This window comes from Protopterus annectens, chromosome 2.part0 (genome assembly GCF_019279795.1).
Source record: "Protopterus annectens isolate FY-2018-M chromosome 2.part0, PAN1.0, whole genome shotgun sequence".
In the NCBI taxonomy this organism is placed as follows: domain Eukaryota; kingdom Metazoa; phylum Chordata; order Ceratodontiformes; family Protopteridae; genus Protopterus; species Protopterus annectens.
Window position 1 is genome coordinate 607126315 of NC_056728.1, and position 25149 is coordinate 607151463.

A 25149-nucleotide genomic window follows, 5' to 3' on the forward strand; every position below is an offset into this window, starting at 1 on the left:
GTGCCAACCTTACCCCTCCCCCCCACCAAAGGAACAATCACAATATCAGTAGATTGCCAGGTGCCCAGTATTACTGCTGCACAGGTTAAAACAGCACTGTCCAAGGCCAAGAATACAGCTTCTATGAGACCTGCCAATATCCCTGGTTGTGTTCTTCATGAACTACAGAGTGAACTGGCACCTCACCTGTGCGCCCTGTTCAATCACAGCCTCACCTCAGGCTTTGTCCCTGCTGAATGGCACACTGCTACAGTCATCCCTCTCCACAAAGGAGGAGCAACTACAGACCCTGGGAAGTATTGCCCCATTAGTCTGATATGCAAAGCTATGGAACGCATCATTATGGATCTAATACACAAGGATATAGGGAATCTCCAAACTCTGGATCCCACACAGTTTGGTTTTGTGAAGGGTAGATCATGCCTGCTCAGCTTGGTCGACTTCTTTGAGTCAGTCACCAGAGCTATGGATGAAGGCAAGGTGGTTCATACAGCCTACCTTGATCTTGCCAAGGCTTTAGATACCATTCCACACACAGGAATCATAGAACAAACTCACTAAGCTTGGCATCAAACCCTATATCACTAGGTGGGTTGCAATCTGGCTCACAGATAGAACTCACAGTGTGAAAGTAGCTGACTCCAAGTCAGACTGCTGATTAGTCATGAAAGTAGTCCCACAGGGTTCGGTCCTGGGTCCTCTCCTGTTTGGCATCTACTTCTCTGAAGTCCAGGCCAACATGGAGGGACTCTGGCTGACAAAGTTTGCAGATGATTGCAAGTTGGGAGCTATTATTAACTCCCCAAGTGATGTTGACATCCTACAGAATGGCATCACTGTAACCAACGACTGGTGTCAGAACCATGGCCTTAAGCTCAATGCCAAAAAATGTGTCATCATCCCCTTTGGGAAAACCCCAGTTCCCATGAATTACCACATTGATGGTAGTCCACTGAACACAGAAGGTGTTATAAGAGATCTGGGAACACAGGTTGACAGCAACCTCTCTTTAGATAACCACTTTGCCACTGTGGTCAGAAAGTCTTTCTATGTGGCACATCTCACTACTAAGGGTTTTGCATCCAGGAAGAAAGAGGTCATTGTCTCCCTCTTCTCTTCCCTCATTAGGCCAATCATTGAGTATATTGCCTCATTTGCCTTGTACCTCACTAGACACCTGCAACAACTGGAGAGGCCACAAAGGTACCTCACAAAGAGGATCCTAGGCCTTAAACACTTGTCCTATATGGACAGATTAAAAAAACTCCAACTCTTCTCTGTCTCATATCACCTACTTAGAGGTGATCTCTGCTTGGCTTACAAAGCCATGTCTGACTCAACTCTGTTAGAAATGCTACATCTAAAGAAATTCCAATCCCTCTGCAGCATATGCTCCAGAGACCTCAACCTCATTACCACAATCAACAGAACATGCAGGAGGGACAGGTTCATAACCCAGGGACTGCCCATGCTATGGAATAGACTTCCCATACATGTCAAACAGAGCACATTACTGGCCCTCTTCAAGAGAAATCTTGATGAGTGGATGAGAAACAGAAAACTCACCCCAGGGATAACTCCAGTGGCTCTTCTTGACAGCAGCACTGGGAACTAAGGTCGGGTGGCACTATGCCAGGGTAATCCTATGGCTAGGCTTGTAAAGGCGGCAGTGCCATTTCCCTAGTACACACCTATGAACCTATGAACTCCATAGAGGTAGGATGGGGAGCATGAGCCTGAATGTACAATATATATATGTGTCAGGATGCATACATAACAGCAAGAAGAGTGTTTACTATGAGGAAGACTCTAACAATAATAGATAACTCTACAGATATTTAAAATGCTCCTATAACATGACCAGTAAAATGTGTCCCTCCTCCTGAATAGCCTTTCCATATGCTTCCAGTATATCACCCTATTTGCATCAATCTTCCCAGCAGCTAAAAAGTCATAATAGGAAAAAAAAAGAAATGTCCATGAGTCAGATATCTGGTAAGCGGTTGACTAGTTAATATCAAGTTACACTACAAGTCACCTGTCATGGGTATCTGCTGTAAAACCCTGGAGCACTTTACCTATGCTTCTCTTTCTGTTGACAAAAAAAGGCCATGATAATGCCTCTTCCGAATATGCTAGTGATGCCTGAATTGTCACCAGTGCAGGTATGGATCTAGGCATTCATCTTGTATTTGGGTCCTTCATAATATGTCCCTGGCAAGGAGTCTCAGTGGTCTCCATGATAGATGTAAGACAAAATATTGGTCTCTTTCCTTTAACAGCTGAAGTTCTGCTACCACTCAGATGTATGGCCAATTCCCATGTCACAATGTTAAGGAAAATGGTGGCACATTGACATTGACACATGTTGCAGAGATTATATGACATGCATCAGTGGGCATCAAGGCAATGCTAGAGTGTTGGATTCCACAATATAGAAGGTCATAGCTGAATGGTGTGTCAAGATTGTCACTGGAGTGTGGAATAACAGCATGCCATGGGTGTCCCTGGAGTGTGGAATAATGACATGCCAAGGTTGTCACTGGAGTGTGGAATACACACTGGACTGACTTATCAGTGGTCTGTAAGATCTATATCTCAGCTGATTATTACAGTAGGGAGCTACTAGGTGCTGCAACATGGCTTAACAAGGCCATATCCCAAAAGGAGTCATTGACCTTACCAGGCATGTGTAATGCACGTTGTGAACATTAATGCATGTTCAAATAAAGGTACCTGATTAATTGCACAGATTTGGTCCCATGTGCATTGTATAAATGTTTTTTTTTCACTACCATCCCCTGCATTCTTTAACAGTATATTGCAAAATCTTATAAATTCATAAATCAGTATCAGTGACATCTTCAACTACCAAATTCTACAATGGAAAAATACCATTTACCTGAAACCTAAACAATCACATCAGAAAAAAAATGAAAGTAAGTCCCCTTAGGAAGCTTTCTGCAGTCCACATATCTATTGTAATTTTGCACAATTTACTTTTGGAGTTCTTTTGACAGAGCTTCTTAATGCTTTTACACTAAACTGTGCTTTTCCTTTGAAGATAGCCTACTAACTTCTCCACCTTCTCTGCTGCTGGCTTCTTCCTGTTGACTGGTTTGTAACTCTTTTACCTTCATTCCAGAGATGCGTTCCAATGTGCATAATGAAGCATGCAGACCTGCAGCTGGAGATTATCCCTTTGAATCTGGCACCTTAGCTTTCTCTACTGTGCTGTAATTCATGTCTGTGTACCTTTTTCTTGGGTCTCTCCTATGATGTTACTTATACTAGAAGTTTAGTTACTAAAATTTGATTCTGCAATTTCTAACAGAACATTTGTGCAATCTGGGCAAAACACTAATGCCCACATGCTCCAGAGACCTCAACCTCATTACCACAATCAACAGAACATGCTATTTCAAGCTGGCCTACTGAAAATTAGTTTAAGAAAGCTTACTCCACATAACATCATTTTATTCCTCGACAGTTGTTTGGAATCATTTTTCCAAAAATGTCTGCTGCTGAACAATGGAGTTCCTCAACACTTCTGTCAAGGGTCTCATTTACTATAATACTGGTTTTAATGTATCACATTTACTTTTCCATGCAAAGGGGCGATACATTTAAGAAACTGATGACCTAACAGACTGCTTTGCTGCTGCTGATGACATAGTTTACGCTATTCTTAAGCAAGTCAGACCATCCCAGGTCTTATTCCACTAAAAGACCAGATACACGAATACAAACTATACCTTACTAACCACTCTTCATTTTCAAGTATATAGTCACCTTTAAATTGAACTAAACAATTTGGTAGATTTATAAAAATAAAAAAAAAAAATGTATGACTCATAAAGACAGGAAATGCACATTAGTGTTAAGGCTGCATTTCTCAATTCAGTACGAAACATTTGCCTTCATATAGATATTTTATTTCTTCTAAATTTTCTCTCCAGTTTCTTCATTGATATTTTTCTTTTAAATGAAATTTTCAACAGATAATTTGCTTAGGAAATTAGTAAAATCAGAGTTTACAATTTCTTCCGAGGATTATATAAAAACATCAGCTTGTAGGACCAGATGTTGCCAATGCCCTCAATCATTTTGGTCTTTCCTCTAGTGCAAAAATGATAAATGAATATGGTAAATCAAATGAATGTCACCATCAAAGATAATGAGAAAAATCAGTCAACTCTTTGTATAGCTGCATCTTCACTGTTTTATGATATAAAGAGCCTTGCATTTTCTAAGCGATGTAATAATAGTGAGGCATGAGCATTTATTTTGGAAACATGTTCAGCCTTGAATTCGAATTTCTCAGGCATCTGTTTATAATAAACTTAATTTAAGATGTGTGCTCTAAGTAATGGATGCAATATATATTGATATGTGATATGTATTCTATAATGTCTACAACCTTTGCGATAATACTCTGACCATTACATGAGAAGTGAAAACATTTTAATATGTTGATGGTAGACAGGATCATTGGGGTAAAATGTAGAATAAACTATTTACAGAATGCAAAGATCAAATATTTGAGCAGTTCATTAGTTCGACAAATATATGATTTTATAATGCAATAAGATCTGAAAGTTGTGGGTTCTGTTCAGACAAAAGCTATTTATGTTCAATTTCTGTTACTGACACAGCAGTTCAGCATGTGGAGACTGCATTCCTGTGTATGCAGTTCCTTGATGAGCAAATCATGTTTTCTTATTTAAAATACATTCAGATTGAGTTTCTCACAAAAAAAAAACAAAAATAAAAACATGAAAATAGAACTGTGTTGATTACATTAAGTTTTTCTTCTCATAATATAATATCTAAATTGTAACCCAGGATATGAAGCGCAGTGCAAAAACAAACTTTTAAACAAAACAAGCACTGTGAAGAGGACGGACTGCACTGGACAACCTTGCTTCCAACAAACAGCTTTATTATACGTAGACAGTAACCAAATCACACGTATTTCGTCACTTGAATAAGACTTCATCAGACAAATAAAAACATGACAAACAACCATTTATATATGCTGACCTGTTATTTAAAATAACCAATAAGAATCTAGCAATCCTCATAAAATGTGAATCAATGTGCGCATGTACTGAATACAGATGTTAAATGTATGTAACATTAAACAGATCAAAATAAAATATTATATCACAATTCACAAATGTAAAATATAGGATGTATATATGAATATATATAACCCTTGTACAGTAACAAATGATGTCATAAAGCCAATATTTTAAATATATACATATAAAGCAACTTCATGGCTAACCTGGTTGGAAAATAGAAACCTATTTATGTTAACAATCACCAACTACACTCCCATCTAGTGGTCAAAACTGGATGTACATTGAATTTCCATCCTAAGTTTTGTTCTCTATTGAAGATTGGTAAATGAAAAAATGATAATAGATGTGTATGTAGGAATCTATGAAATATAAAAAATATATATGTTTATATATATGAAAAATAGATACTATAATATATAGTGTACAAATTCTAAATATGTGAATAAATATTGTACATAAGTTAAATATATACACAAATATAAAAATGTAAAAAAGATGAACACAAAACAATGGCAAACCATGAATAAATAATATAATAATATATTGTTAATATATTATGTGTATATATATATGTACAAATATATATATATGTATACACAGGCATGACATATAATAGAGCAAATATGAAAAATGGTACACCAAAATCTATACCAAACCTTAAATCAAATATATAAAAAAATGTATAAAAAACATGATATGTGATCTAAAATTTCATCTAAAATATTATTTGAATGAATGCAAAATAAACTTACCATGAATGTATCAAATATATATAAATATGAATATATATACTATAAATATAAATAAAGTGTAAATATAAATATAAATATATGTCAAATATATATAATATAAAAATATTTAAAATGATTTGTATAAAATATATAGATAGATAGATATAAAAATGAATACATTGTATCAATTATATATATGTATAAAAATATGATATATAAAAATGATATTCATAACATGAATGAAAATAAAAATTGAGAGATGAAAATAGTTACAATTTAGCTGCCCTTAATTTCAAAACTGGAGCAAGGGAAATATTGTCATTCAACCCAGGGAATTTATTTGCCTCCAAAATTATTTGCCAAAATAATTCCCTATATTCTATCTGGGTCTCCCAAAGGCCCCCTCTTTCATCCTTCACTACCTCATCTAGAATGAAAAACTTATATTTTGCCAAAGGGCAAATTGTCAAATGTTTATATAGTGCATTGTGTTCATTCTTCTTTTTAATGTCATTCAGATGTTCATAAATCCTTCTTTTGATTTTTCTCTCGGTCTTACCAACATAAAAGGCCGAGCAGATATCGCATAAAGCAATATATACGACTCCAAAAGAATCACAATTGCTGTATGTTTTACCAACAATGTCTTTTTCTCTTACTTGGACAAAAAAAATTTGTGTGTTAGTCATAAAAGAACATTGTGAACATATTCCACAAGAATAAGTACCCTTAATTTTGTTACTTTTCTTGTTTTCCCTATGTTGGACTGTCAGTCAATCTTTAATGTTACGTCCTTTTCTAAAAATAACACTAAAAGAATCAATTGACTTGTTAAAACTCAGGTCTGTAATGTTGAGGAATTTGTCCCATTCTTTAAAAAACACTTGTTTTACAATGCCTGCGTCACCACTATATTGGGTGACAAATGAATGGGTGTATATTTTATCTGTTTTCTTGTTTTCTAATGAACCTGATATTTGAACATTGGCAACAGTGGGAGGATATTGATAGCTTAATATAGGTGCAAATCTATCTTTTCTCCCTCCTACGACTTCTAATTTGATACTATTACACAAATCTAAGGGGTAACCTCTATCCAGAAACATGTTAACCAAAAAATCGATTTCATCACTAAAATCTTGATGATTAGAAGTCATTCTAGAAATCCTCACCATTTGGCCTTTTACAATGCTCTTCATTTGATGTAAAGGGTGTGCACTATTATAGTGTAAGTAGGAGTTAGAAAAAGTTTTTTTCCTATACACCTTTGACTTCAAATGCTCCCCTTCTTTTTCTAATGTAATATCCAAATAGTTTATACTATTTACATTGATGTCATAAGTAAATTTTAAAAAAGTAGTAGTCTGGTTAATATCCTGGATAAAATCATGGAGCCTATCAGGACCATCCTTCCAAAATATAATAATATCATCCAGGAAACGTTTATATAGAACCCAGCAATCTTTATATCTCCCATTGTAAATATATTTATCTTCCCATGTATTTAAAACCATATTAGCGTATATTGGAGCACACCTTGCTCCCATGGCCACACCACTTTTTTGGTGAAAATATTCTCCTTGAAAAAATAAATAGTTGTGTTTCAAAACTAATTCCATAAGGTTAACACATACAAGAATTTCATCATCAGTTAATATTTTGAAAGACCTAATAGCTTCTTCAAACCAATCTATTCCTGTATTGTGGGGTATTGAACCAAACAGATCAACGACATCTATAGTCACAAAAATAATATCCTTTATAGTAGTGATGTTCTTCACCTTACCCAAAAAATCCCATGAGTCCTTTATATATGAAATACCCCTGACCATTGTGTTCTTTAACTTAGTATCTATATATTTGTCCAAAGGGGAAATAACTGAACCTTCTGCAGCCACTATAGGATGTAAAGGGGGATCACTACAATTTTTATGTACTTTGGGAATCCCAAAGATTGAAGGAATTTTAGGTTTACTGTTGTATAAAAATTCGAACATGTTATAATCAATAAGTCTATCCAAAAATAAGTCGTATAATGTTGTGTAAATCCTTTTGTACCCAGTGTTAATCTCGTTAATAGAGATATTATCATATTTAGACTCATCTAGTAAAAGATTAAACATTTTACCTTCATACATAATAGAGCTCATAAGAACCAAACCACCCCCTTTATCAGGTTTCATAATTCTCAAGTTGGTGTTTTCTTTTAAACTCTTGAGCAGTGAAAACTCATCAACTGTAAGGTTTGGAGCAAAGTGGTTAATTTTAACTGCATTTCTTAGTTCATTCTCAATGATTTTTTTCAAAATTTCTTAGTTGTGGGTGTATGGGGGGGTTCCAAATACTTTTTTTCTTTAATTCATTAGAATAACATACTTCTCCTGAAGTGCCCCCACAAATTAACTCTAGGTTCATTTTTCTTAAAAACATTTTCATATCAATAATCATTCTAGTAATGTCACATTTAGTTTTTGGTACAAAATTGAGTCCCTTGGAAAACAGTTCAAAATATAAATCATCAATCTCAAGTTCTGTGTAGTTAAAAATGTTAAAATTCTTGTATTTAGCACATGTACAAATAACTGAAGTGTCACCAATATATTGAATATTGGTATCCATATTGTTAGTGTCCATACTCAAAATGCTCTCATTATTAGGTGTTTCTACAGGGACAGTGACTAGTATCTCCTCCCTCTGCCTCTCCCCCCTCCCCTCCATCCGTTCTTCTGATAGTTTTCTTCTCTTTGATTTCTTATTCTTTCTGACCTTCAGAGGGGGGGATATTCTAAAGGGTCAAAGACATCATGTCCAAAATTGTGTCCTATCTGTCCCTCTTCATAATCCTCAATAGTGTCATGCCTGTATGTGTCATTGTTTAACAATCTCTCATTTTTATAATTAAAAAAAATTTTTGGTTTTGGGTATTGAATACCCTTCTCATATTCAAATGTATCCCTTAATATTTTTCTTTTTTTCTTATCTAAAATTTTCTCACATTTCACATCTATATCTTTTCTCAAACTTAAATATTTCTTTCTCTCTGAATCAACAGTGAACAAAAGATCATTTGTAATTTTTCCATTTACAACATCAATTTGCTTCATAAGACATTCAATATCATCTTCATTGTTCTTGATAATACTTCTCAGGAGCTCAAAGCCCCATCCGTCAAACATATGGAGCAACTTATCATAGAACTTAGTGCCTTCTTTTACATTGTAAGGGTATTTGTATATACGTAAACCCTTTGGAACTATTTTTTCTTTCCAGCACTCTTTTAAATATGCATTATCTATGTTCAAGATCCTATACTTGAATAATAAATCATTAAGTTGATGCAAATGTTCAGCATAAGTGCTAGTACTATCATTGTCAATAGAAGAAATGTCTTTAAATGCTATTTTCCGTTTAAGCCCGTCATTAAGAGTAATGTCATTATTAATAGAACAGTCACCTTGATTTCCAGGCAGCCTACGAATGTTACCATGGTTGTTTTGCTCTAAAACAGGACTGCTATCTCGATTCCCAATGTTAGAAAAATTGTTAGCTCCACTAGGACCGGTGTTTGCAAAAGCCACGCTGTCTCGGTTGATCACATTACTTGTAATCTCTCCATTGCTCTCTCCGTGAATACGTAAAGCGTTCTGATTCCCTGGAGGTGTCGCGTTGCTTGTCTGATTAACCAGCGTGTTGCAAATGGGAGTAAGCAGTGCAACTAACTGGCTCAGTTGCCCAATAATGATGAAATTTTAGATCACATACCATGTTTTTTATACATTTTTTATATATTTGATTTAAGGTTTGGTATAGATTTCAGTGTACCATTTTTCATATTTGCTCTATTATATGTCATGCCTGTGTATACATATATATATATTTGTACATATATATATACACATAATATATTAACAATATATTATTATATTATTTATTCATAGTTTGCCATTGTTTTGTGTTCATCTTTTTTACATTTTTATATTTGTGTATATATTTAACTTATGTACAATATTTATTCACATATTTAGAATTTGTACACTATATATTATAGTATCTATTTTTCATATATATAAACATATATATTTTTTATATTTCATAGATTCCTACATACACATCTATTATCATTGTTTCATTTACCAATCTTCACTAGAGAACAAAACTTAGGATGGAAATTCAATGTACATCCAGTTTTGACCACTAGATGGGAGTGTAGTTGGTGATTCTTAACATAAATAGGTTTCTATTTTCCAACCAGGGTAGCCACAAAGTTGCTTTATATGTATATATTTAAAATATTGGCTTTATGACATCATTTGTTACTGTACAAGGGTTATATATATCATATATACATCCTATATTTTACATTTGTGAATTGTAATATAATATTTTATTTTGATCTGTTTAATGTTACATACATTTAACATCTGTATTCAGTACATGCGCACATTGATTCACATTTTATGAGGATTGCTAGATTCTTATTGGTTATTTTAAATAACAGGTCAGCATATATAAATGGTTGTTTGTCATGTTTTTATTTGTCTGATGAAGTCTTATTCAAGTGACGAAATACGTGTGATTTGGTTAATATCTAAATTGTAATACTATCAACAGACTGATTATCACATTTGTATTTTACTTATTGCTGAAACTGCCATACTTTGTTACTTGTAAGAAAAAACATGTTCCAGAATTTCTTCTGTTTTTCTTTGCATTATTATAAAAATTTATTAAAGGGCAATCATCACAAAACATAGCTTTCATAATAAGAAGAAAGAAAATCATTAATAACTCTTTTTCAACTGTTGACCAAAATAATAATACGCAATCGTTATTAAGTTATGCCACATAAAACTATCTTGTACTATAATAATTCATTTATACATTGTTTGATATTTGGGGACATCAAAGCTAGACATTTATTTTTCTTTCATGCACTGGTAAGTACTTTCTCAATAATGAATATACCTACATCCTAATATGCACCCTGATACTCCACCTGTCTAAAATACAATAGTTTTTAATACTGTTTTCTTTGAATAACTGTGTGTTGTTCAGCAGTACAAGTTTAACTGAACCAAAACATCTGACGCATGGGAGGCTGACAGCACCACTCCCAATTTTGCAAAAGATACACACACACACACACACACACACACACACACACACACACACACACACACACACACACACACATATCAACTTTCAGATTGTACAAACTCTGAGAAAAGGTCAAAACTGAAGAAAATATAACACTCACCTTCTTATCCTTCTCCAAATCTAACCTCTGGGAGAAAGAGAGAGCAAAAAAAAGTTCAATTTTTTTTTGATCATTCAGCTGATCAACAACAATGAATGATTTTACAAAGTTATTCTCAAGTATTATTTTATTGTCTTTCATTTTAGAGTATTGTCAAAAAACTTTGCCATCACACTGACATTTCTGTTAATTGTTTTATTTTCATCATCATCAATCATCTTTGGTCCCTTTTTTCTATTTTTATGAGGGTCAGAGTGTGATATCAACTCACACAATGAATCCATGAATTTGGTGGATGCTGTCATTCTCTCTTTTTCTTTCCTGTCTCCTTAATCTATTTTCTGTACCATACAGTTATACTGGTTACACCACTGTTTTGTATGTGCATATGCATTTACAGCATATCTAAATATTTATTTTTATGATACCCCATTGCTGTACTACTGTTGGGACTGTATGGGTCCTTCCTTCTTCCATATTTCATTTCTTTAACCCATTGTAATCACTAGGTGTAGTAATTTCAATGATCAGTGCAATTTTTTCTTTTTTTTTATGACTGTATGTATCTAATTTCGGCTATTTTTTTTTTTTTGAACCATTGGTGGTGATCATGTGATATTAGTGTCATCATTTATAATGCTTTGTGTCTCATTGTGTCTCATGTGCTTCTCAGCTACATCCAGTGTCATCAATATAAACCTTTCATCTTCTGGTTTAAATTCACCACTCTTAACCATTCCTGCATCATATCCTGATCAACATGAAAGTCATTCAGGTGTTTTCTGTACTGCAACTATATATTATTCTCTCTGCTCTATAATCAGTTGTCTGTACATACATACCAAAATGCCCATCATTCACCACCCATATGAATGACAAAGAAAAAAAAAGATTGGTCGTAATATAATTCATTTTTTTTTGAAGACTGGATAAAAAAAAAATGAACATTTAACATTAATATACACTGATTTGTTAATCAATTGCAATGAACAATGTTTCATGGATTCACAAAACAAGTTTTATATTATTATGGAAAAATTATTTTGGCTTCCACTGAAATGGAAGTAAAAGAAATAATGAAAGGATATGATTGGATTCTAGTAAAAAAAAAAAAAAAACAATAGTAAATAATTGGATTATTTTAGTGGGAAGTCATGATATGGTTAGTAAAATTGGTAATGGTCTTATCATAAGATTAATAAGATTATCAAAAATGTTTTGTGGGAGGAAGACAGAGGGAATTGAAAATGGCTAGGATAATTGAAAAGGATTATTTAAATGTATATCTTGTAAGATATTTAGGTTTATTTATGAAGGGCCCAGTTTATATTGTGATAACACTACAAGAATATACATGGTAAATGGATTGTGTACATGTAATTGTATGTATTTGTTTTTATTGCTGTCTGTATGTCTTGTCAAAACTGCTATGTTGGTAAAACCAACAGAAAGTTGAGAGACTGAATATACATGCTTATAAAGTCAATACAAAAATAAATATTACTAACACACTATGCAAATATTCTTTAGTATGGCAAAACATTAAAAAGTTATGCCTATTTTAAAATGTGCTGGTGAGTGTTAGGGGAGGTAGTAAAGATGATGAATGAAGCTATGCTAAATATAAGTAGCAGATCATTCTAAGTGCCTATAGGATAGAAGGGTTAAATGCTGATATTAACTATAAGTGTGTACTAAAAAAGAAAAGGAAGACTTAAAAATAACAGAGGTATAAATATGTTTTAATATTTCAATTATTTATTATCTTTGTATATTTCAATTGTTATATGCTTTTATAACAGTTAAATAAGAGTGAATTTGGTTAGGCAATTTTACATTTTATTTAAATGATTAGTCAAAAGTTAATGAATTGAATCTGATGATGTCTCATAATTCAATGTGTGGTTTCTTTTGTGAGATGAAATTGCTTATTTATTTTGGGTTCGGATTAAATTATTCTTAAAAAAAACAGTACTTCTTGATTTCTGAATGGCTTTGCGGCAAAGGTTCCCAAGACTTGATCTAGTTAAATGAGTAGTTTGACATCAAGAGAAGCCTAGTTGTCATTGAAAGTTGCTGGGAAGGTAATCCTGCATTACATACCATCTTCACTTGTTCAGGTTTCAGTAGTTGCAGTTTTCACAGCAATAAAGCATTTGGTTAGAAGAATAAAAAGTGTAATGAAAATAAATGATTTCCAGATATCCTCATTAACAACTGGGAGTCTCTTCCCCTGAGGGACAACTAATCAAAATCCGTGTTGTCACATTTCTTTAATCAAATGGCCATTATTTGAATAACTAAGACAGATGGTTTGATTTTAGTTGATAATCATAGATTAAACATAAATCTTATCTATACGTGGGTTTGACAAGGTACCTTTTTCTGTGATAGTGTAATCTTAAAGTTAAGTAACATGGTTTGTGGGAACAATTTGTGGTGCAGGAGCTTTAACCCCTGCAAGAACACATTTGTACTGATTTTCAACATGGCTGTTATATCTACAACAAGTTGTGATGCTGGCATATCAACTTGTTTGCTTATTGACTAATATATATTATCTTATACCTGAGGAGATTGACAAGTTAGCTGTTACCAAAATTGACCAGATCCTAATACTAAGCCAGCGATTTCCATCCCATATCTCTGCACTGATTTACTATGGAGACCAGAAGTCTAGTATATAGTTGTTGAGGTGTTACCTTCTGTTATTTTAAGCATACTTAGCAGTATCTAATGTTTCACTTTCTAATGGTGTGTCCTGCAAACTTGAAAGGGAAAAAAATCAGTGAGATGGCTTGTTCTACAGTTTCAAATTAGACAAGCTACATTTGTTTGACTTGTTCTAAGTGAAGTTTATGTGCATTACATTTCTTTACAGTTTTGATTTAATATGAACGTGAACATACACATTCCTGTGTCTTGCAGGTTAACTGAGTGTATAATGATTTGTAGGTTTTGTAGATTTTATATAATGTATAAATGCCACAGCAAAATATTCATAATGTAATTTCCTGAACAGCAGACAAATTAAGCTATTGATTCTGTCACAATATGTTGTTAATATCATTCCTGCTCTAGTTTCATCCTATCTAGACAGCGGCAGTGCAGCTCAGTTTAGCTTGGGATCCCTGATAGCAATTTTGACCATGTGCAGTGATTACAGACCTCTGCAAATAACACTGCTGACAGCTATACTTCAGCCTATTCAAATGAGACCCATTTACAAAGTGTGCACCATTGTCTGCTGTAGTCTGGGCACATCATTTTGGCTTTTAGTTTCACTTACTAGGCCCTATATAATGGGAACCCAGCTGCCATGAAAAAGCTTTTCATGCCCTACTTCAAGGGTCACCATTGGACGGTGAATTGCTGCTAGTAGTTCTACTGCTCCAGTCTTAATGTAGCTGTGTCTTTACTTACCATGTTCCTATTTTGTGGGCTTCATTTTCACACAGGATAGGATGCCTCACTAGAAGAATCTTTATAGGGAACTCCACAACAGCTATTTTTTTTACTAAGGCTTACCATAATAAATTATCATGGTTATTATCTGTCTTGTTACAATGAGGAATTCATTCTCTTTTATTTATACCTTTATATTCTAACATATATTATAGTGTTTCTTTTATGAACACATTAATAAAGTGATGCTATTGCATAACATTTGAAAATATATTTATGATATTCTGTTATAGGATTATTATGCAAGTTTTACTTGCTTTTAAAATCATTACAAAGAACTTTTTAGATCAAATTTGTTGATTAACATATATTTGCAACTGCTGTTTTACAATTCAAATTCTGTTGTGTGAAAATTGGCTGGATAATTGATTTAGATTTATATACACAGAAATTTATTTTTTGACTTGAAACGGTGTAGAAGATTTTGAACCATATATTCATAGCATGGTATGTCCGTGCTAGTTTGCATGGGTGCCATCTTGCACCAATGTAAATGGTACCATCAGCAGGTGACTTCTCATACTTTTACTCATCAAGAGACTGTTGATCAACTTAGAGCTAATTAGAACATTCTCAGTGTCTTAGTTGACATGTGTCATCAACACATGGAATTAATACCAGTGTGTGGTCTGCCCATACCTGTGGAAAACAAGGTATGTACAGCTCTTTTTTTCATTCTAGCTACAGAAATCCTTATAGATCAAATGGGGCATTGGTATTTCATTATGCTCTGCCTATAGAATACTTAACATGTTTCTCAACATAATGCATCTGCACATAGCAGGTCTTACATGGTTTTGTAATATATCACAAGAGAGAGCTAAACCCTGGATGTCATCTATGACATTACCTGTTTCTCTGTGATACTGAGAGTGATCGATTCTACATATGTGGCAATAAATACCCCATGTGATCTACAGTCACATAGGTTTGTGACCAGGAAAGGATACCATTCTGTGAACTGACAAGCAGTGTGTGACAGGTCCAGAATCATAGCCAATATGTCCGCCTAGCACCAAGGAAGTTTAGAAGATTAACATATCTAGCAGGCAGCTAGATATCTATGTATAACCAGACGGTCACTTAATTTGCAAGGGTAGATAGCATGCTTTATGTTAATAGATATGCACAGACATGTGACCATATGGCCTAGAGTAATAGACTGCATACGACTGGGACTGGTAGAATAACAGCAATAGAAAAAGGAGTCATGCATGTATACCAGTCTGTAATCAAAGGGACAGGTTTGGGAATGTGCCATAGGATATCTATTAGGACAGCTATGACAATATAGTCATCAGAGGTGCATGCCAATAGATATGTATAGAGTAAGGTAACCATTCCTGCTGCAAATATTGTGTGGTCACCTTGATACCTGCCAGTTTTATTGCCCTACCTTAGCACACTGTGACGATGCATGTGATCAGGCATCTGACAGCTGTACTCATCACTACAGGCCAACATGTAGATTACACAGACATCATCACCGTAAGGTAACAGGAATGTACTTTGAAAGGTTGTTTTGATACTGTGTGCTTTCCTGCTGCCTATACAATGTATATATGATATATACAATCAATCACACACATATTCTTGTTGATAACTTTTTGAATTGTGAATTCCAGTATAAAGATGCACATCTCTATGACAATATACAAAATACAGCTCACTTTCAGAGAACTGTCTGCCTCATTAGGCTGCCAATAGTTAAGAAGCTGCTATTCCTTTAAATACTGCTATACAAATTTGTAGGATATCTTTGTTCAAAATATTTGTAACTTAGTCTACAAAAAGGTGGTGCCCCTCAAGGATTACTCAAACTTATACACGTATACATGACATGTAGTTAAAGTAGGCCTGGTCTCATAAATATCTATGAACTACTTTTGCTGCCATGCATCAATGACTTAAAGCACAGCCTGTGGCCTGTGCTCTATTCTGGCAGCTAATACTCATATGATTTTGCTGGTAATGGCACAGGTATATGTGTTTTTTTCTAGTTCACAGCTATATATTGTTCTACCTGCAATTCAGAAATCATGTTGTAAGCATGATTCAAAGGCTGGAATTTTGTTCCATACAAAAATTTACCATTTTTTAGATTTGCAAGAATGGTAGCTTCTGCTGGTGTCTACCAGGGGTTTATATTATTTTGTTGAAAACTCCTTACAGTGAATGCTGTTCATCGAAAACAATGCATTGAACAGCCATTCAACAAACATTCACATTAGCAAATATTTTTCATAGGGAAGAGAATTACTTGTCCACCAGAGTGACTGATGCACACAGTGCATTATTTCAAACCCACCAAGGTGGGGGGCTATGCCCCCCATACCTCCCTACTTATATATAACAACTCTGAGACCACACTACAGTGAAGAAAAGGACACATTTCTAATGATGGCCAACTAACTCCCTTTCCTATGAAAAACATTTTCTGATATGAATGTTCAATGAATGGCTGTTCGATGTGTTGTGTTTGATGAACAGCTGATCTCTTTAAATAATTTTCACAAAATAATATAGGCCCACCTACTAGAGATCACCTGCTTGGTACATGAAGTGAAGCAAAATTACACTGTATCTCTTTCATGGTCACCTCAGGGAACACCTACTGGACAATGGTGCATTTAAAAAGGTTCATGCCTGGTATGACCTGGTTTTGGAGTTGTCCACAGCCACAAAGTCACCAGAATGGGTGAACAATGAAGGCATTTCAAGACCAGTGTCCTGAATGGCATAGGAAATTGTTAGCTTTTTCTGTTTTTTTCACATTTTTATAGTTTCTCTTTTATCCTGGTTTTGGTTTGAGACTGTCACTACAACTAATAAATATTTATGCAAGTCATCTTAGGATAAACATTTCTTTTGTTGTGTGAATTTTCAATGTCAGATGACACCGAATGCAATATACCTATTATATTTCATGAAAGTTCCTGCAGAGGCTTATCCTAGGGTGGGGGTATGCTGTACTATCATAATGTGACTTTACAATTCCTCATAAGTCTGTCTGTATACTGTACCATAGTTTGTTTAAGTATATAAAACATGCACAGGGGCACAGAGTTGCCTGCTTCCTGTCAGGCAGCTAAGAGGGTATAATTATGGGGTCCCATTCACGCTGTCGAACTTTTACAAGTTTGAACATCATGTGGTCGAAACCATATGTTCGAACTTGTAAAACTTTGAATGTTGAACTGGAGATCTCCATGAGGGAATGTTTCCCTTTCCTGCAATGTAGTGCGATCACAGGGTTGGTATATTTAAGTAGCGGGGGGTGTAGGGGGGCTTGTCCCCTGCTTACAACCTTCAGGTAAGTTTTTTGTTTGTTTGTTTTTTTTTATTACGTTTTCGAACTTTTAAAATTTGAACATATGGTGTCGACCATATGGTGTATGAACTTTTAAACAGTTTGACAGCATGATATAGACCCATAATTATGAGAGTGTATCTGCATTTCTACCATCCGACCTTAAAGTGATCATGGTTTCCTAATGTGTACCTTCTCTTCCAGCATAAGCAAAGTGTAGCACCAATCATGTTGCCTTCTGGAGGAGGTATGAGGGGCACATTAGTTCCCCTTGTTTGTGTTAAATATATTTAGTTCAATGTCAGGATAGATTTTTTTATAGCTAACTTCCATTTTGTCTTCACACTGCAAGCCTGGATGACAGATTTACTCAGAAGATACTTCCTCAATGCCTTGCTTCTGCTGAGGCTGAGGCTGAGGTGCATGAGGCTGATGAGGCTGTGAGTGCCACACTGTCAGGTCATTCTTGTTCTTCCCTGACAAATAGTCTACCTGCATTGCCTAAGGTGGACTACACACCTGGAGTAGACTTGAGCAGTGGGGAGATGTATGGTCCTAGAAGGACAGCTTCCTGAAAGAGTTTTTCAGTTTGTTCAATTGACTCTCCCCTACCACTAGACCACCAAGCAGGCTTTACCTAATACCTCCTTCCACCCTGATGCATCATATGATGTTTCCAATTACTGTCCCTTTGGGCCAAGAAACTGGAGTGCACATCAGCTGCTCCTACCCCACACTTTCTCCTGTCATGGGTACTCCCTTCCTCTTGTATTCCTAACCCATACCATGTACATTGCCCAACCACATTCATCACTATTTATCTATTCCCTTGTTGGTCTATATCCAATCAATGTTTCCTCATCCTACTGAGTACACTTCCACTCCTGTTCATCTGTGCTGTCTCTGCCTCTCCTTGTATACTGTACTATCCTTTCCCCACCCTGCTTTCCCTTTCAGCATTCCCTTTCTTCCATTCTCTATATATAATGAAAATATGGACCGTATCCCCACAAAAATGTTATCCTCCTTCTCCCATAGATTGTCCTTCTGTGTGGCTATGTGCTTGATCATACCCTTTCTCCTACTGCCTTAAACATCCCTTTTTTCCCTTTATGCAAAAACAAGTGTTTATGTATGTGAACATGATAGCATTGCAATTACAAATACTATGTGGTTACCGGCCATTTTGAATGGATGGTGCCATGATGCAAAGTGATGTGCTAAGATGCACTGCCTAGCTCATACAAATACTACTGTATATTCATATGCATTATACTAAGCTGACATTTTGTGTTCTTATAAGAAGAGCAATGTGGTGCATGATCACACTTTGAATTGTGCCTTGTTTTTATGTAGATGAATTTCATCACACAGATATGTTAACTTGCACAGTTTTATTGCAGAGCTACGTCCATTTACATAGTTGCTCATTTAAGTACCTGAAGTAAACATAGGTGCTCCAAAGATTACATTTTCATTCAGATACTTAATGTCTTCTTATAAAAATGTGCAGTGTTACTTAGCTTCACAAAGCTTGAATGAAAGAGGGATAACAACAGACAAATGTCAGGTCACTTACCCTTAGCCCATTGATCTGAGAGCTATTTTGAAAAAAGTTCCAGATTAAAGGTCCATTTTTCTCCCATGCTTCACCAAACTCTTTTAGCATGCCCATTGCTCTAAACGTGCTGTTTGCCTAAAACGATAAACAGTATTTCTTCAGTTATATCATTTTTTAAGAACAAAATGCTGATTTTTTTTAACAAATACAGATATGCAGTACAGACTATTAATTTACAAAGCACTGTCTTCTTCATAGTTGCTTACTAGACCAAGATGAAGGAGCTTTTACTGAACAAATATAAGCCTAGCAAAGAAAATTTCAGCATAAGTAGTTGTTCTTTACAGTTATAATAAGACACCATGGGGCATCTGTCACACTTACATCAATTATCTGAACATCTTAATGATATGTCCCTGCATTTTAATCAGTAGAGCATGCTCAACCTTTGCACATGCCATATCTCTGTATACTAAAGGGATGTTTAAGGCAGTAGGAAAACGGGTAAGAACAAGCACATAGGCACACAGAAGGACAATGTATTGGAGGAAGCAGGATGTGGGGAAGGAGGAGAACTTTTTTGTGGTGATATGGTCCATATTTAATAATGGTGATGGTACCAAAATCTATGATACACAAGATATATTTCTGACATTATTTGAAAGGCAGACCAGCTCTTCATTCATCGCTTATCAATCTAAAATAGAAAGAACCAGTTGTTAACTTATTTAATAAAATGATGCATTTCTGCAACAATCAGATCTTTAGCAAGGTTAATTTCCTGAATGAATGGCCTAGGCTTCCAGATGTTTAATATTAACTCGCTCATTCTAGCCTACAGCACCTTTTTAATACACTTTGAGTTCACACCCATAGCTTGTTATGGTGCCCAGACAATTTTTCAGTCTGGCTTCCTGAACTGAGTCACCAATTAATTGTAGTCAGTATTAGATTGTTCAAGGTGTAAGCAAGAACATGACACCAGTATTGTTAATTTCAGATGTTGTGCACTGGAAAAACTACTAATTTCCTTTATTATTTATATTTTCATATTTACATTTGTATGTTCATAACAGAGACCTATGTGTTATTGAGGAGCATGATGTGAAAGCACTGCTGGGAGAAAGACAAGTACATTGTTGACATCCAATTAAAGTATACTGTACCAGAGATATTGCTAGTTAATTGTTAGTAATTATAAAAATATAAAATACTTACATATGTACTTCATACTTCTAAAACCAAGTGACTTTAAACTATTGAAAGAGATCCGGAAAACCAGGAATGATATTGCAGAAAACTGCCATTTATATTTGCACCAAGTTAAACATTTTGAGAAATATCCAGGTCTATTTATATTGTTAATTATACAAATAAACACAATTGTTCATAATTCTATAAACATCTTGGTAAACATGCACACAAAGAAGAACTTTTTACTGTCATGTGAAAACGTTTGTATGACTAACAAAAATAACTTGACAATATATATCTTGGTTTTACAGTTTCCAAGATCTGATAATTTATTTTTTAAACTTTAGAGAAAAGTATCATCCTGGGTTTGTGTGCATTATAATATATTATAGCAGTGATGTAAAGACTGTCCGTGGGATTCAGCAAGCAGCCGTGCAGGAATAAATTATTCCTGCATGGCAGGGACTGCTCCTGTACAGCACGGCAGCACGCCTTGCATATTCATGAAGGCGCGCTGCCTGTGCTGTTAAACTAACATGGAGCTGTGTACGAGGGCAGGGGGTGTGTCTGAAAGCAGAGCTATCACAATACACATGACCCTGCACTCCAGAATTGCCTTTTGGCAATTAAAATGAGCAAGAATGATCATAACACCCCCAACACATCAGGATACCTCTCAACTGTACAGATTTTTGTAGAATGTCCAGAGTTTTGTCCCATATTTTGGTGTGTTCCTCCTAAAATCTGTACCTGTCTGGAAAATAGCTGAGGACTGAAGTCATTAAATAATGACAAAGCTATGAATTTAAAAGACTCCACATCCTTCAGAAAATCCATGGTAATGCAAGATCTATCATCAACTGTCTAAAAGTTTGTAAGAGCAATATTTAAAATCTGTCCCTATTTGTCCCCCCATCATTTTAGGGTTTGTCCAGAGTTTTTGCTCCAAGAGGTTGAGAGGTATGCCCACCATGAAGCAGAAAGCTGATAAAATAACAGGTTTAGCATTAGCAGGGATATTCTGAAGGATATAACTAAAATAACACAACAAAACTTTTTTTTTTAATAAATGCGATAAAGTTTAAGCAAAAGTTGTGCAGGTGTGCCCGTTGCTTAGCTATGCTTAGTCCAGCTTAAACAGCACAAGAACTTAAATAGCAAGAGACACCCAACATAAACTGTATTGCAATAGTGCAGTGGTTAGAGCGCACACTTTGTGAGCAGCTATTCCTGGTTTGATCCCCACCAATTCACATTCTAAATGTGACAGTAGTGCATAAGCAATTTATTTTTGTATTACCTTCTAATTATCATATATTTGTTAACCGGAGTACTGCATTAGGTCCAGATGTGAGGTGTCAGTGTAATAAAGTAGTGAAATTCCCATATAAACACAAGTGCCCCATACAGTATAGTCGCACATGAATAAATGTAAAGAAAGCACACTGGGGGATGTCAGGGACAGTAAACAAATTTATAATATGTAATGAATGATGAATCAATGCGATACAGCAGATAGTCTATAAAATGAAAAATAAGCAATGCTAAGCATTGCACAGCTCTGCTTACCAGGAGTAAGCATTGTGTAAATATGACTTCTAAGCAATGAGTAGCCCAGCTAAGTGGATTTGCTCATCGGTAAGCAGTGCTGAACCTGTCCCTTTAAGCAATGCCAACCTTAGCTAAGCAGGGTTGACTGTAGCTTAGCTTAGCTTAGCATATTCAAAACCGTCCAATCATGGCAAAAAGCGGGAATACAGCTCACAACTGGTGGCAGAATCCCACTGTAGGCAGCATGGCTGGAGTTGGAGAGGGATAGCACTTCCGGGCGCAGCGCTGGGACATCCAGGAGTCCAAGGTCATGGTAGGACTCCTGGTAAAAAAAACATGATGAGAGACTGCTGCAGGGCCAGTACCAAGGCTCCCAATATAAAGCAGAAGCTGGGGCCATCTCACCCATGACCTCACCAGTGCCACTGGTATCCCTCAGACTGGTGAGCAGGTCAGGCACCACTATGCTGACATGAAACAAAGGAAGAAGGAGCTCTTGGATCAGTGAATCCAAGAATTAAACCAGAGGGGTGATGTCCCAGCAGTGTGTAAGTTTAATAATGTCCAGCCTGATGGATAGGTATGGCTAAATATTTCTCTATTTCTCTAACAGCTGCAGCTGAGCAGGCTGGAAATCAGGAAGCCCATGCGAGTAGGCTGCAAAGGCTGCATTGAGAGGCTTGTGAGTAACAATCCTGCTTGTAATAGTCATACCAAATAAATATGAAAGTAGTAGAAAGTCAGCTGCCAGTACAAAAACTGTTTTGTATATGGGTTGTACTAAATACACCAGACAATATGACAGTAATAATTCCATATAGGTCGTATTAAAATAAAACTGTAACTGCCTGGTAATAAAGCTCTAAATCCTGGACTGGTTGTGTTTACTCTGGTATCGTATGGCATTTTTAGTGTTGCATTCTCTGAATAGTAATGTATTAACTACTGTTACCCACACTGTGCTACATAATAAAAATGTCCAGGAATGTCTGTATAAGACTGTTGTAATCACAAGGTCAAACTGTACAACCGAGACAGACTTAGATAGAACACAGTGAAGAGATAGACAGCAATATCCAAATAGCACACTCTACTGTGATTTAAATTGTTGCATTTTTAGCAGACACAGTCATGGTTCAAATCCTGGGTGTGGTAGTAAGCTGTATGCATAATCAAACCTTTCAATTGTACTGATTAGTTCAGAATGTCCAGATAATTGACTCACATTTTCTGCCTATTACCCTGTCCCCCTTGGCAAATCAGTGGGATGATCTCATAATTTTAGGCAGCAAATAATGACATACATATGATTTTCAAACCTCAAAACATTCAGAAAATGTATATGAAAACAAACCTGTCACAATAGCAACTCACTAAAAGTTTTTGAGAGCAATATTCAAAATATGTCCTTTTTCTACCCCCCCATGTTGTTAAGCTATGACCAGAGTGTATGCATTAACAGACTGAGAGGTATGTGCATAATATTAACTTGGAATCTGATAATATGTCTGAAAACATTCAGGTAGTGTTAAACATTCCCTCCACAGGTCTGTAAGATAAAAAAACTGTGCCTGCCAATAAAGATTGATATCCTGGACTGGTAGTATTTACTCTGGTACTGAATGGCATTTTTAGTGTTGCATTCTCTGAATAGTAATGTTGTATTAACCACTGTTACCCACACTGTGCTACATAATAAAAATGTCTAGGAATGTCTGTATAAGACTCTTGTAATTACAAGGTCAGATTGTACAACCATGAGTGACTTTGACAGAAAACACTGAAAAGATACACAGCAATATCCAAATAGCACAGTCTACTGTGACTTAAATTGTTGTATTTTTTGCAGACACAGCCATGGTTTGAATCCTGGGAGTGGTAGCAAGCTGTATGCATAATCATACCTCTCAACTGTACACATCCTTTCAGAATGTCCAGATAATTGGCTCATATTTTCTGCATGTTCCCATGTCCCCATAGCAAATCAGTGGGATGATCTCAGATTTATAGTCAGCAGATAATGACATACATTTGATTTTCAGACCTCAAAACCTTCAGAAAATGTATATGGAAACAAATCTTGTCACTCTATCAGCCCTCCATGTTTATGAGAGCAATATTCAAATTATGCCTCATTTCTACCCCAATGTTGTCCAGATTTGACCAGAGTGTTTGCAATAAGAGATTGAGATGTATGTGCATAATATTAACTCGGAATCTGGGAATATGTGTAGAAACAGTCAGGTATTGTTAACAAACATTACCTCCACAGGTATACCAGGTAAGAGATGTAGAATTTAACTATAAGAAAGTTGAAGTATACACTTGTTTACAAACATACCACTGGCCAAACCAAGGCAATAGGGTAGTGTAATAATACCTGTACCTTACTGATTAGAGCAATGAGCATTAAAGTTGTGAGAACTACAGTGATATATAAGTTGTTAATTGACATCTATCTCTTCCCCCACCATATCTGCAACAATAATCTAAATACACAAATCAATAAGTATGTTTACACCAAACCTACTGTTGGGACATATGTTCTATTGTTCAATAAATATTGAAATGTGTTTCTATTAATGTTCCATGTTGAAATGCTATCATTGGTGGCCTGTTGCTATCAATGTAGCCTGCATGCTGTTGTAATGGCCACTGTGGTTCCATATATGCATGTGTTCTGTTTGCTATGCAACTGTTCAAAATCTGGTGTTTTGGATTAATGGGAATATCTATGCATGCTGTTATTACTAATCAAGGAATGTTTTGACTATTACTAACCCATATATGTTTTAAAATTGCAACACCATAACACGTTTGGGAAGGCCAGTCCCAGTAGACTCACCTCTCCCACCTCATCTGGCCTTGGTATCAGGCTCCAGCGCATCTGGGACACACCCTGGGACATCTACATCTGCTGGTCCTGCACCACCTTCGGGTGGAACCACCTCAGGGGATGGGGCTTGCCATCCTACCCCGGGAGTGGTGCAGAC

At 35.5% G+C, this 25149-nt stretch overlaps 1 protein-coding gene across 1 annotated transcript in view; it reads right to left on the reverse strand.

The window, feature by feature from the left end:
* Nucleotides 1-25149, reverse strand: part of LOC122792759 (phospholipid-transporting ATPase ABCA1-like) — a 2266772-nt gene that overhangs the window by 1804515 nt on the left and 437108 nt on the right. Inside the window, exon 9 of the mRNA XM_044060333.1 lies at nucleotides 19430-19546. Within this exon, the coding sequence (XP_043916268.1) occupies nucleotides 19430-19546 (117 nt within the window). The remainder of the gene's footprint in view (nucleotides 1-19429; nucleotides 19547-25149) is intronic.